The sequence below is a fragment of the Meles meles genome, chromosome X, assembly GCF_922984935.1.
Source record: "Meles meles chromosome X, mMelMel3.1 paternal haplotype, whole genome shotgun sequence".
Classification (NCBI taxonomy): Eukaryota; Metazoa; Chordata; class Mammalia; order Carnivora; family Mustelidae; genus Meles; species Meles meles.
The window spans coordinates 65,342,702-65,357,968 of record NC_060087.1 but is presented as its reverse complement, the minus strand read 5'-3'; the positions used below and the strand labels follow the sequence as shown (position 1 = coordinate 65,357,968).

The 15,267-nt window shown below is 37.2% G+C and overlaps 1 protein-coding gene and 1 pseudogene across 4 annotated transcripts in view; both read right to left on the bottom strand.

The window, feature by feature from the left end:
• Positions 1 to 15,267, bottom strand: part of ATP7A (ATPase copper transporting alpha) — a 174,799-nt gene that overhangs the window by 22,213 nt on the left and 137,319 nt on the right. For all 4 annotated transcript variants that reach the window (XM_045995381.1, XM_045995383.1, XM_045995384.1 and 1 more), the window contains 7 exons: positions 14,681 to 14,914; positions 13,374 to 13,465; positions 11,789 to 11,916; positions 10,646 to 10,800; positions 10,304 to 10,438; positions 1,847 to 2,041; positions 120 to 302 (listed from right to left, as the gene is read on the bottom strand). In XM_045995381.1, the coding sequence (XP_045851337.1) occupies positions 120 to 302; positions 1,847 to 2,041; positions 10,304 to 10,438; positions 10,646 to 10,800; positions 11,789 to 11,916; positions 13,374 to 13,465; positions 14,681 to 14,914 (1,122 nt within the window). The remainder of the gene's footprint in view (positions 1 to 119; positions 303 to 1,846; positions 2,042 to 10,303; positions 10,439 to 10,645; positions 10,801 to 11,788; positions 11,917 to 13,373; positions 13,466 to 14,680; positions 14,915 to 15,267) is intronic.
• On the bottom strand, positions 8,538 to 10,090 carry LOC123935223 (annotated as a pseudogene).

The window sequence follows — 15,267 nt, the reverse complement described above, 5'->3', positions numbered from 1 at the left end:
AAGACTCTTTAGCCTCCTACCAATTATATACATAAATCATAGTCAAACACCAGTTTGGATTTGGTCTGTGTAATTCCTGTAGAAGACAACTCCATTAATAAACAAAAGAAAAACCGTACCTGCTTGCAGTATTTGGTTATGGCTGCTCCCAGAGGATGTTCACTGTTACTTTCAGCAGTTCCCAAGATGGCCAGGATCTTACTGCGTGATATTCTGTTACTTTCCACTAGAACCTTTACTTGATTCACTACTGGGGTTCCATGGGTAATTGTTCCAGTCTTATCAAACACCACTACCTTCACCTGTAAGAAAATTAAAATACACTGCATATATATGACTTCATAATCCTTAATACTACCTTTCCAAAAATAAGAAAAAGGTTTACTTCAACAGATGAATATTTTGTTTCTTCACAAATTAAACTGTCTTTGAGTGAGCAAAAGTGAAGGAGAATAAGGGAAAAAATACTCTAGTGACATCTAATAGCCCTCCCTTGCAAATGTTCAACCATACTGTAAATATATGTTAAACAACTAGAACTAATTGTTAATAGTTGACTGTTAATAAGTACTTAAGCGATGACTCAGTGCCTCAGGGAAAGAGAAAGGCTTTCAATACTAATGAATTCCAGAACTGTAATGGAAATCTAGGCAGTAGGCATATTATTATAAGAGAAAGGTAAGTAATTAAGTTGAAGTGGGCACCAGACAAGACCTGCTGGTTTGCTTTGACTTTATTGGGTCTAAATGAGAAGCATGGTCTGAGAAGAGAGAGCTCAGTGAACCCATAAGGGAAATTGAGCCCAGACAGGAAAAAGGAAGAACCTAGAATTAGAGAACACAGTCACCCCACAGTAAACCTGGAATACAAACCTTGAAAAATGAATAGCTTGAGGAACCAAGATGAAAAGAGATATAGCAACTAAATACAAAGCATAATTTTGGACAAGAGAAAAAATAGCTATGAAGAGTATTATGGAAACAACTGAGGAAACTAGAATATAGACTAAAGGTTAGGTAACAGTATTATAGCAACGTCAGTTTCTTGATTTTGATCTCTGTACTATGATTATGAAAGAGAATGTCCTTATGTCCTTGTTGTTAGGAAAGGAGCCCGACATCTGCAGTAAAAGGTATATATGCTGTTCTTTATGAGTTCTTTATGCTGTTCTTTTAATTCTTGAGTTTGAAATTTATCAAAGTAAATAAAAAATTACTATAAACACTAACAGCTTGTATTCACTGGTTAAATGAGGTTCCAAATCCATTTTAAGCGATGTTCTGTGTTTACTACATACATCTGTATATAGTTTATATCCTCAATAATAAGAACATATCAGAAGGAACATGGTTTTAGGTGAAGTCAAATAGCCTTGATTGAAATTGTTGGCAATCCTAATATGAGAAAGATAAGGGATGATTATATTTTTGGAGTCATAGCTGCAAACTGTCAGCTAGTGGCAAAGGCAAAGGAACTGCAATGTTACAATAAGCACTGTCTCACAATGAAGAACACAAACATAGAGTCACATTTTTCCTGGGCAAATACCCCTTCTGTCTTCCTGACCTGACAACATTTCTAATCTAAACTGGAATAGGACTCCAAGTTTTCCACATCAGGGTCTGCTCTAAGAAAGTAGGCCCGGAGTAGTTTTAGAGATCTTAGGTAACTTAAGACCTATCCAGAACAGAACCAAAATAACACCTTTCCTACCTCAACCCTCAGGATAGTCCCAGAAGAAGCTCAGCTTATGGACCATGTAGAAATAATTTTGGATTCTGTCTCTCAATATGGGTGTTATTGCCAGTTTAGATGGGACAATTCTTTGTTCCAGGGACTATCTTACCTTATGAGCCATCTCCAGTGGCTCACCGCCTTTGATTAGTATGCCATTTTGAGCTCCTACTCCTGTACCCACCATCACAGCAGTTGGAGTGGCTAGTCCCAGTGAACAGGGGCATGCAATGCACAGAACTGTGATAGAGGCTTGGAAAGCAAAGCGTATTATCGTTTCTGTTCGTGAGATACTTCTGTTATATCCCTTTAGAAGAAAGGCATGAATTTTGGTTATTAATCTAGAGCTGTATAAAACAAAAGGAACAAAGCTTAACTCTATTTAAATAAAACCACCTTTTCAAGTCACACTGAACATACACATTTTGGTTACTAGGAAGAAAACTTTTTTCTTCTTGTATCAGTATAAGAAATTGTAACATTACTGCTAAACAAGCCATAGTCCTAAAATCAGGAATTCAATTTGCAGATTCTAGAGTTACAAACTATGTTAATTAATGTAAAGAATGTGAAAGTCAGCTTTTTACCTCTATGTTGAGAATAAGTGTTTTTCCTAAGGATTTTTAAAAAATAGCTGCACACATGGGACCTAATTCTCAGCAAATCTGATCCTGAAGAAAATGAATTTTGAATCTCTGTATACCAAGACCATAAATCTACCTTCCACACTATACTTTAAAGACAAGGGAAAAATCACCCAGCATACAAAGGAAGCTTAAACTTATTTCAGGAAAATTCTTTTGAACATAACAATGTGAACTGAGTCTATAAGGTAGTGCACAGCTCTTAGTGACACTGAATATTTGCTTGTGTGAGTAAATACAATTGACAGTATTAGGGGAAATCTCCTAAGCACCCCCTGAACTCATGAGAGAAATCCCTAAGGGATATACGTTCCAAAATACTTTTCAGCAATCTTCTGGTTTAATGTATAATTAACCAAGGTGAATCATTTTTCTAAAATTTTATATTATACTAATGACCATATATCATGAAATAGATACATAGTTTTTATGATTCTACCTGTTCTGGTGTTTTGTTTTGTTTTTTTAACACTCAGAACTTTTTATCTCAAAAACAAAGACCCACAGTAACGTTATAACAGAAAAATACATTTGGGTGTATTCACAATCTGGTCACTGAGAAATGGCAAGATGTCCACACTGCATTATTCACAACCCACTGTTTTTAAGGAACCGGAAGCAAAGATACGATTAGAAGAAGTCACCTGTTCTGACAAAGTCCCTCCCTAATTCCGTAGCTCTGTCAGTATTTATCTCAAGGCTCAACAACCAGAGGGAACAGTGAGAGCTGGTAACTAAAATACTGTTATAGGCAAGGGTTTGGCTAAAAGGCCTTAAGTGTGTGAGCACAAAGGACAGAAAGGGAGATCAAGCAACATATGAAAAGGGGAAAAGGCGGTAATTGTCATGGCGCCCAATTTCCATTCATAAAAAATACCAGGAAACTAGATGATTCGTGGAGGTGTCTGTGACCTGTGACAAGTGTAAATCCCTCCATCTCATCTAAGTCTCACAAATGTTCCAGAGTTAAGAGTCTTCAATTTGTTTTGTTGTTGTTGTTGTTGTTTCTTTCTTTTTTTCATTTTATTTTATTTCTTTTCAGTGTTCCAAAATTCATTGTTTATGCACCACACTCAGTGCTCTATTTGTTTCTATCCCCTTAAAAGAAAGTCCCCCTTTCCCCCACAATTCCCCTCCTATGCCCCCAAGAAGCCACATGTCCTGGTTTCACATTCTTCTTAACTATTTCCATTGTCTGGGTCTACAGTGAGACAGAGTCCTCCACCCTCAATCTCAGGGTTTAATGAGTTCTCCCCAAATCTCCAACAAGGAAAAGTAGCAAGAGATGGAACACTAATGTTTGGAAAAAAGCCATAGACACAAATTCTGCAAAGCAAAGGCAGTGGTATTTATACACACTGAGATGTTTAACAGATTCTATCCAAAAGGAGGCTGTAGGAACATAGAGGAAACACGCTACAAATAAACTACTTCCAACTAGAGCAAAATAACAGTACATATACATTCATACTCTCTCAAGCGTGGGCTACACTGCACATTTACTCACATTATCTCAAATGTATGACTCCTAAGGTCACTTGACTTAATACCATGGAAACATGGTAACAAGGGTAACCTGACATGGTAACAGATGAACAAGAATATGATGATGCCAAAGCAACAACATACATCAACAAGATAATAATCATTCAGGAAAAGTCTTCTCCCAGAGTTGAGGTTACCAATTCAAAGTTAGCTATGAACATTCTCTGAATTCCTTAAAATCTATGGCTTACAACAAAATAAAAATCCACGTCAATAAGAGAGAGGATAAGAATCATACCATCATTTCAATAGATGCAGAAAAAACATTTGACAAAATGCAACATCCATTCACGATAAAAAACACTCAACAAAGTGGGTTTAGAGAGAATATACCTCAACATAATGAAAGCCATTTATGAAAAACCCCAGCTAACATCATCCTTACTAGAGAAAAATGGAGTGCTCTTCCCTAAGGTCAGGAACAGGACAAGGATGTCCACTGGAACCATTTTTATTCAACATAGTACTAGAAGGCCTAGCCACAGCAATCAGACAACAAAAAGAAATAAAAGGCATCCAAATTGATAAGGAAGAAGTCAAACTTTCACTATCTGCACTTGACAGGATACTATATATAGAAAACCTTTTGAAAGACTTCACCAAAATCTGCTAGAACGATAAACAAATTCAGTAAAGTACAATAACTCTACAGAAATCTGTTGCATTTCTATATACCAATAATGAAGCAGCAGAAAGAGAAATTAAGAAAATAATCCCACTTATAATTTCACTAAAACAATAAAATACCTAGGAATAAACCTAATCAAAGAGATAAAAGATCTGTACTCTGAAAACTTAAAACACCAATGAAAGAAATTGAAGATGACACAAAGAAAGGGAAAAATAGTCCATACTCATGATTAGAAGAACAAATATTATTAAAATGTCTATACTACCAGGACACCTGTGTGGCTCGGCTGGGTGGCTGACTCTTGATTTCAGCTCAGGTTGTGTTCTCAGGGTCCTGGGATCAAGCCCCATGTTGGGCTCTGCACTCAGCAAGGAGTCTGCTTGAGGATTCTCTCCCTCTTCCTCTGCCCCTCCCCTTGCTTGTGCTCACTCTCTCCCTCTAAAATAAATAATTTTTTTAAAAAGTCTATACTACTGAAAGCAATCTACAAATTTAATGTAATACCTATCAAAATACCAACAGCATTTTTCACAGAACTAGAACAAACAATCCTAAAATTTATATGGAAAGACAAAAGACCCCGAATAGTCAAAGCAACATTGAAAAAGCAAAGCAAAGCTGCAGGCATCACAATTCCAGGGTTCAAGTTATATTACAAAGCTGTAGGAATAAAAACAGTATAGTAGTGGCACAAAAATAGATACGTAGACCAATAGGACAGAACAGAAAATCCAGAAATAAACCCACAATTATATGGTCAATCAATCTTGAACAAAGCAGGAAAGAATATCCAGTGGAAAAAAAGACAGTCTCTTCAACAAACGGTGTTGGGAAAAGTGGACAGCAATATGCTAAATGAGGAAATCAGACCACTTTCTTACACCATACAAAAATAAATTCAAAATGGACGAAAGATCTAAACGTGAGACAGAAAACCATCAAAATCCTAGAGGATGTCCTAACACAAGTAGCAGCCTCTTTGACCTCGACTACAGTAACTTCTTACTAGACATGTCTCCGGAGATAAGGGCAAAAATGAACTATTGGGACTTCATCAAGATAAAAAGCTTCTGCGCAGCGAAGGAAATAATCAACAAAACTAAAAGGCAACCTATGAAACGGAAGAAGATATCTGCAAACTACATATCTGGTAAAGGGTTAGTTTCCAAAATCTATAAAGAACTTACCAAACTCAACAACCTCCCCCCCAAAAAAACCCCAAAAATCCAGTCAAGAAATGGGCAGAAGAGGGCACCTGGGTGGCTCAGTGGGTTAAAGCCTCTGCTTTCGGCTCAGGTCATGATCCCAGGGTTCTGGGATCGAGGCCCGCATCGGGCTCTCTGCTCCGCGGAGAGCCTGCTTCCTCCTCATTCTCTGACTGTCTCCCTGTCTACTTGTGATTTCTGTCTGTCACATAAATAAATAAATTCTTTAAAAAAAAAAAAAAGAAATGGGCAGAAAACATGAATAGACATTTCCCCAAAGACATCCAGATGACCAACAGACACATGAGAAGATGCTCAACATCAGTCATCATCAAGGAAATGCAAATCAAAACCAAAATGAGAGGGGCGCCTGGATGGCTCAGGGGGTTAAGCCGCTGCCTTCAGCTCAGGTCATGATCTCAGGGTCCTGGGATCGAGTCCCACATCGGGCTCTCTGCTCAGCAGAGAGCCTGCTTCCCTTTCTCCCTTCTGCTTGCCTCTATTGTGATTTCTCTCTGTCAAATAAATAAATAAAATCTTAAAAAAAAAACAAACAACAACAACAAAAAAAAAACCACAATGAGATACCACCTCATATCTGACTGAATGGCTAAAATCAACAACATAAGAAATAACAGGTGTTGGTGAGTATGTGGAGAAAAACAATCCCTCTTACATTGTTGGTGGGAACTGGTACAGCCACTCTGGAAAGCAGTATAGAGGTTCCTCAAAAAAGTAAAAACAGAACTACCCTATGATCCAGCAGTCACACTACTGGGTATTTACCCAAAGAGTACAAAACCACTAATTCAAATGGATACATGCACCCCTGTGTTTATGGCAGCATTATTTATAACAGCCAAGGTATGGGAGCAGCCCAACTGTCCATCAACTGATGAATGATTAAGAAGATGTGGCATATATTTATAATGGAATATTATTCAGTCATCAAAAAGAATAAATTCTTGCCATTTACAATCACATGGATGGAGCTAGACAGTATAATGCTAAGCAAAATAAGTCAGAGAAAGACAAATACCATATTATTTTACTCATATGTAGAATTTAAGATACAAAACAAATGAACAAAGTGGGGGAAAGCTAGAGAGAGAGAGAGAGGCAAGCCAAGAAACAGGCTCTTAACTATAGAAAATAGTTACCAGAGGGTAGGTAGATGGAGGGATGAGTTAAACAGGTGATGGAGATTAAGGAGTGGACTTGTGATGAGCACTGGGTTATGTATGGAATTACTGAACCATTATACTGTATACCTGAAACTAATATAACACTGTATATTAGCTAGCTGGAATTAAAATTAAAACTTTCAAAAAAATATGCGCACCTGGGTGGCTCAGTGGGTTAAGCCACTGCCTTCGGCTCAGGTCATGATCTCAGGGTCCTGGGATCGAGTCCCGTATCGGGCTCTCTGCTCAGCGGAGAGCCTGCTTCCCTTCCTCTCTCTCTGCCTGCCTCTCTTGTGATTTCTCTCTATCAAATAAATAAATAAAATCTTTAAAAAAAAAAAACTTTCAAAAAAATAAAAATCAGCAACTAAAATCCAAAAAAAACTGGGTTGCCCATTTGGAGGGCTCCCCCACCAGATGGGTAGTTAGGAGTAGTTTTTAAAAAAAAAAAAGAGTCCACTACATGGGGAAGAACTTTTTTGGTCCAGTGAGGGGAGAAAGGATTTCTAGAATTAAACTTCCCTTCTCTGGACTCCATCCAAAATTAGAATCCATCAACCACCATTAACTACAATGCCTATTTTCATAATCATCCTAGACTTCAAGGAATACTACATATAATCTTCAACAAAGAATAAAGTTCCAAATGAAACCAGTAGCTTCTTAGTATAGGCAAATGACTTTTCTAAGAAGTTAAACTTGAGAGTTTCCACCTGAAGGACAGAAATTGTTAAGAGGTAATGTGCAAATCTCACACATCACCTCATGCACACTTCAATGACATACTACACTTCTCTCTAAATGTAGAGACTCTTGTCCCTACAAAATGTATGACTCTTATTCTACCTTGACTTTTCCAGTATCAAATTTTCCACCCTATAATCTCTCTTTAAGCACCTCCCTCTAACCTCAATTTCCTTATGTTCTCATTATTTGGTAAAATTGCAATACACTTAAAGAACCAAATATTTGTATAATAAAACCAGAAGATAAATAAAACTCAAGTTAATTTTCTCTGCAGAGCTGTACAGAAGTGAGGAAGATGCTCTTATTTAACCCCTCTTTGCCCTCCACACTCATGTAGATCTACTTCCTGTTAAGTCTGGGGTAGAGGAAACTGTACCTTACTCTTACACTCCTGTATGTCCTTGTGAGGCAATACTCAACTCACAACCCAACGGAGAAAAAGCTGGCAAAGCTGTCATATGCCAAGCAGCCAATTCCTTTTGAAATGAAGGAAGTTTCCCTTAGTCTCTCCTAAGCAGAAGAGAATGTCCAAGTAATAAAATGTTTAAGAAGCCATTGAAGATACAACTAACTCCAGCATTGGGTTCCTCCAAGTGCTCATGAAGTATGTGGGAAGAGAAAGGAATCAAGTAGCAGCATTCAGAAAAAGTCCTGGGTTACAACCTGATGAAGTCTCTCTCTCTCTCTCTCTCTCCTCTCTCTCTCTCTCTGTCATTCAGGGAAAGTTTGCTTTTTCATGTTGGTAAGGATGCACAGCTTAGACCTTGGTGGTAGGAAAGATGCTGTTTATCTCCACAGTGGGCCCTTTGTGAGTTCTACTGGCCTCTTCCACCTGCCCTTCAAAGGCTCATGTAATTTCCGCAGAAGTTCTGCTGTGGGTTTCAGGGACTAAAGACCAAGAAGATAACAAGGAAGCCAGTGAAGACAATACAAACACAGTCGGACTCCTAAACAGAATGTAGCTGAGGGGGAAGAGCTGCCCAACCAACAAGCTGGAAGTCCAGCTGGAACAAACCCCTCTGCCATTGCAGCTGGGTGGGGTCCCCAGCCAAAGAGTTTGGTCACAAAAAAACAGTTTCAAAAAAGGACATGAATACCAAGACAGCTGCAATACAGACAAAGCCCATTCAGTTATACTCATCCTTTAATAGCAATGAAATGATCATGAGGATGGAACAAAAAGCCATCCTTCCAAGACCAATCAGATGTAGAGTCTTCCTCCCTGACCTTTCCATCAAAAGCAAAGAAACTACCATGAAGACAGTATTCGTCACACCCACACCAACAGCTCCCCAACAGCTGCATCTTTGAAGATTCCTATTCAGTAACAGAACACAGCACTGATTCCAGAGAGCTGCTGGAGAGCTGGAGCATGGTGGAAATGACAATACGCTGTCAGTAGCTGGGCATGCTGAAGAGCTCCAGCACAATGACTTGCTTTTGTTGGGCCATCCTAGCACTCTCACCTTTCATCTCCCTGATATTCTGTCTGGGTCAGATTCTGGGTGCCCTGCAATCACTAGAAGATCTCCTTGGCACTCTCTTCTTCCTTTCTGTTAATGACCAAAAATCTAGGGCTTTCAGGGCAAAATGGAAAGGCTGTACTTTGTAGGACAGCTAGAATGATGGTGAAGCCCAAGAGCAGGGGCCAAAGCTCTTCCGTCTCCAACATGACTTTCAGACCAAAAATGGGAGCCACCAGAATCCAGACAACAATGTCTAGCTGGCTGGGAATGCCAAAGCCCCCTCACCTGACACCATAGGGCATGTAGGAGATATTTCTTCAATGCACATGGGCACAAAACCTGTGCAGTATCTTCAGGGGAGGAGGGGTAGGGATAGGGTGGTTGGATTATGAACATTGGGGAGGATATGTGCTATGGTGAGTGCTGTGAAATGTGTAAGCCTTATGATTCACAGACCTGTACCCCTGGGGCAAATAATACATTATATGTTAATAAAAATAATTTTTAAAAACAAGAAATTTTTTTAAAAAGCTTATATCTCTAATAAGAGGCACAATCTAGGTCTACTTTACCACTTTATGACACCATACTTAGAGACTATCATAGAACTACACTGGAAGTGGCACTAATATTTTCGTATATTTATAAAGCATTTAATAAATTACAAAGTATTTCCAATATATTAGCTTATTTAACTTTCACAACAACTACAAGTTATGCAGGATGGGCATTATTAGAATCTCACTTTATAAATGAGAAAACTGAAGCTCGGAGAGACATTAAGTTGACCTAAGATCACCCTGATCGTATATGGCAGAGCTGAGATCCCAAGGTTTTCCTCAATATTAACTGTAGTCCTTTGAGAAAGCAGTCATATTGGGAATGAGACAAGGTATAAGATATAAAAGTTCAGTACTCACTTTGGGACAATCATAATGAAAATTAAAAAAAGTAATGAAAATAATGAAAAAAATCTTCCAGAGGGAAATTTTTATATTTATGAAATGCAAAGGTTATTATTATCACCCTCCCATTCCAGGCCCATAAAGATATTAGTAATTACTAAAGTTATTTTCCAAATAATAGTTTATGCAAAAGATTCACAAACTGTTTTATGTATAGTAAAGAGTTGTTACAAGTCACTTACAGGAAAGTAGGTTTCCACAATTTCAAAATTCAGAAATCCAATTATAATCCAAACCAAGAGAGTAGCAATGGAAACAATAACAATAAAAGGAACAAAGTAGCCACTGAGTTTGTCTGCAAACTGCTGGATAGGAGCCTAGAACAATAATAATAACAATAATACATGTATTAGTCTCCCTTTTTTGATAATGAATACAGGGTATATTTGGTATTACACATAAATATTTTAATTATCTCCATATTAATCCAACTAGAGTTAAAGGAAAATATAAACACTAGATCAGGATTTATTCTTAGCTGTCTTTTAAAAAAATACTTTGTTTTTCCCAGGAAATTAAGTTACCTTTGATGTTTGCGCCTCTTCCACAAGTTTAACAATTTGAGAAAGTGTTGTGTCAGCTCCAACATGGGTTGCACGGATAAGCAGCGACCCATTCTGGTTAATGGAACCAGCGATTACTGTGCTGCCAGATTTCTTAGCCACAGGCATTGCCTCCCCTGTAGAAGGAGTGAAGTCAGATTTAGGGAGCATAAATACATACTATCTTAAAACATGCTATTATGTATTAATTGTCAATGTGTAGAAAGGAGATTTTTAGTCCATGAAACACAATCTGGATAAATCCCTAGATGAAACTTGCCCTTCCTTTTCTCTTATGTTAGTTCTGTGCCAACCCCAAGGACACATACCTTAAACTAGAAAAATCTATTAAGTCAGCTCTTATATACAGACACTTTTAAAGTTGCACCCTAGTCTTGGATCACTGGTCCTCAATATATTCCCAAGGAGCATTTAGAAATGTGGGAGTTCTTGTTTATAATAACTACTGCTGGAGCGTGGGGTACTGCTACTCTTAGTTTAGTGGGCTGGGGTTGGGGGATACTAAATGTATTACAATGCACAAGCAGTCCCCTCAGAAGAATTGTCCCATCTGAACTGGCAATAGCACCCTGTTGAGAAACACAAGAGTCCAAAATTATTTCCTTACAGTCCATAAGCTGAGCCTCTCCTGGGACTATCTTGAGGGTTCAGGCAGGAAAGGTATTCTTTCGGTTCTGCTCCAGACTGCCCTTAGTTATCTAAGATCTCTAAAACTACTCCAAGGTCTAATTTCTTACAGCAGGCCCTGATGTGGAAAATCCGGGAGTCATATTCCAGCTCAGACCAGACCAGTCTTTAGGTCAGGAAAATAAACAGGTGTTTGCTCAGGAAAACCTGCCAAAGTCTCTTGGGCTTTGGTTACATATTCTAGTCATTAACAATACTCAGTGGAAAAAAAAAAAAGCTTTCAGTAGCATAATGAAAAACACAAAGTAAATCTCCAGAAATTGATTTAATACCATTTTTAAAAGAATTCCTATTCTCTTTATTCATCATTTACTCATTCCATAATTTCTAAAAAAGCTCTCCACTTTTTATTCTTATTTTTTATTAACACTTTGGGTGCGCTTTACTTTCATGTCATGATTCTCTGAAAGAACATACCTGTGATGAGGGACTCATCTACCATAGAATGGCCTTCAATAACACGACCATCCACTGGAAATTTGCCTCCTGGAACAACTTTAATGATGTCTCCACGTTGTACGAGTTCCACATCCACTTGTTCTTCACTGGATCAGAGTTAAAATAAAAAGCACTGGGAAAATATGCTTCTCACCCTGATCTTTCCATGCAAGTTTATTGGTTCATGTCAAGCCTGTCGCTCCATAATTGTTACCAATGGCAACTAGAACTAAGATTTAAGCTGGGAGCTACAATATCAGTCTGGTTTACTGCTGGGGAATAGCTCAGTGCCTGGCACAAAGGATATATTTATTGAATAGTAACTGAATGAATAAATGAAAGCTTTAGAAAATAATATAAGGGGTTTTATTTAACTAAAAAATTTATAGGAAGCCTGGGTGGCTGCTCAGTCAGTTAAGTGTCTGCCTTTGGCTCAGGTCATGATCCCGGGGTCCTGGAATCAAGTCCCACATTGGGCTCCTTGCTCAGTGGGGAACCTGCTTCTCCCTCTGCCTGCTGCTCCCCCTGCTTGTGCTTATTCTCTCTCCCTGACAAATAAATAAATAAAATCTTAAAAAACAATTTATTTGTTGTGTAAATTTGCCTACATAATTTTACAACTATATAAATAAATAATACAAAAGAATGAAAATTTTTAAAAAAGAATGAAATCTTATCAAGTCTTTAGCTCTAACTTCCAGTTTACAGGTAACAGGAGCTATAGAACAAGTTAGATGATGCCACAAAGAAGCAAAGGGTTAAATTCAGACTGTGTGATATTCTACAGGACAATTGATGGATGGTTCTCTAACAAGTCACCAGTAAGGGGTGAAGTATGATGGGGAGGGAGGGTGAACAGAAGGGAAGAGCTCCTCTAGATTAAAAGAAACATGTCAGTCAAATGCTTTGATTTCCATTTCAAACAAAGAAACAAAACTTTTGGAGATGGGGTGCGTGGATGGCTCAGTCGGTTAAGCAACTAACTCTTGGTTTTTGCTCAGGTCATGATCTCAGGGTGAGATCAAAGCCCTGGAACAGGCTCTAGGCTCTGTGCTCACCATAATATCAGCTTGGGATTCTTCCCCCCGCCCCCTCCCAGCTGCTCTTCCCCATTTGCTCCTCCCCCAACTCATGCTGAAGCACTTTCTCTCGCTCTCTCACACACACACACTCTCTCTCTCTCTCTACCCTCTCTCTACAATAAATAAATAACTTTTTAGGGACAACAGCAGAAATGAGAATACAGACTACATACATATTAGATGATATTAAGGTATTGTTAATTTTGTTAAATGCAATATGGTATTATAGTTACATAGGAATATGTCCTATTTTTAGAGATACTACAGGAACATTTAGCAATAAACCAACATGACTGGAATTTAAAATACTACTGCAACAATATAAAGATAGAATGCATAGATAAGTTGGGCAAAATGTGAATAATTGTTAAATCTGGGAGACAGATGATGTAAGTTCATTATACTCTTCTCTCTACTTCTGGTGTATTTGATATTTTTTGTAAGAAGTTAAAAAGATAAGGGGAAAGAATGAGAATAAATACCTTAAAAGAATATTATCAGAGTCAAGAGTTACAATAGTTGCTTCTGTAGCTTGTAGTGAAATTAGCTTGGCAAGGGCCTCTGATGTTTTGCCCTACAAATTAAAACAAACATGTTAACAATGCTAAGGAAGTAAAAGGCTCAGGTTCTATCTAAAATAAAGATATAAAACTTAACATTTGCCAAAAAGATAGCTTTAGGAATACTAATTAGTTCAAATTAGAAAATTTTTCACTTCAAAAATACGAAGTCTACAAAATATAAAATGTATTATTAGGTATAATTTATAAATAAGAGACGTAAATTAATAGGAAAAACATCAGGAATTTAGACACATTAAGTCCTTTGCTTATGGACATCATTAGGCAATTCATTTAAGAAGTAAAATACCTGATGTGGAGAAAAATGTTTATTCCTGCTATTAATGGAAGAAATAAAAACAAAAGCAACTCTATGATACCATTTAATGCCTACCAACTTAGCAAGAATTTATACAGGAGTTAATGCTGGTGAAGTTGTAGTAAAACTATTTCACTAACATATTCTTACTGCCAAAAGAATGTTATTTGTTGCATGAGCCATGAAAAGATTTATGCCCTTTACTCACATACTTTGTAATTTATCCTAAGATATTAATTCAACAGAAATTACTATTAAACATGAATATATTTAATGCAGGATTTAAAACTGGAAACATTTAAAATTTTAAACTGGAATTTAAATTTAAATTTAAATTTGAACTGGATTTAAAATTTAAAACTGGAAACAGTCTAATTGAGAACAAAACCGAGATGGCTTAGTGGGTTATAGAGCAATGATTTGACAAAATGTTATTTAGAAAATACCAAATAATTCTATCTGGACTGGAAAAATGGGGAAAAAACTTTCTAGTGTTAAGGATAAACTAGTATGTATACAATGTTTGCCACTCTGTAAAATATAAAGGTATGTAGAACAGGATTGGAAAGCAATTTCCATTATAGCATGGGATTATAGGTGAATTTTTTTTCCATCATTTTTTTAAATCCTGTGGTCACATCAATTTTTCCATTAAAAATGTGATAAAAGTAAGTACTTAGCAAATGTTTCTCTCTTGAAATAAGCATGGATATAGTGCACTATCTACAGTTTTAATTCCATAAATTTTATAAACCTTCTACAGGAATATTTAACTTAAAATGTTACGAAATAGAAGCACTTCTTTCGTTAACTATATAAATCTATGTATATTTCCAACAATTACTGGTCTAAAAAATATGATCACTTATCCATCCAAGATTTTAACAAATGTCACCCTTTTTTACTGTACCTTTGCTATATGTTCCAGCCACCGGCCCAGGGCAATAAACACAAATAGCATAGGAGGCGTATCAAAGAAAGTTATAGGGTTTACTTTGGCTCTTTCATACAAGGCAACCAGAAGAATAACCAGAGAGTAGGCAAATGCAATGGTGGTCGCCAGCACAATCAGTACATCCATATTTGCAGTTTTATGCCTCAGTGCTTTGTAGGCCTGAATGTAGAAGTACCAGCCTCCAAAAAACTGTAACAGAGGAACAATAATTACTGCTTTTTTACAAAATGCAGAAATTCACATATACAGCTCAGTAACAAAGATACAATCTCAATATTAATTTCCTTTGGCTTTTATCTAAACCAGAAACACTAAGGAAATATTTTAAGCTGAAATAACAATGTCTGTATTTTAGCAGGTCTGTGTGTGTTGAGGCAAACTGCAGCAGAAGTCCTTGGCAGCTGTCCTCTAAGATCCAAGGGGTATTCCGTAGTATAAAGAAAGTCAGATGATTCTCTGATTTTTCTTTTAGATGCTAGCAAAAACAAGAACTAAGAAAACAATTACATTTTTTTTACTTCTTTTTATATATGTATACATAA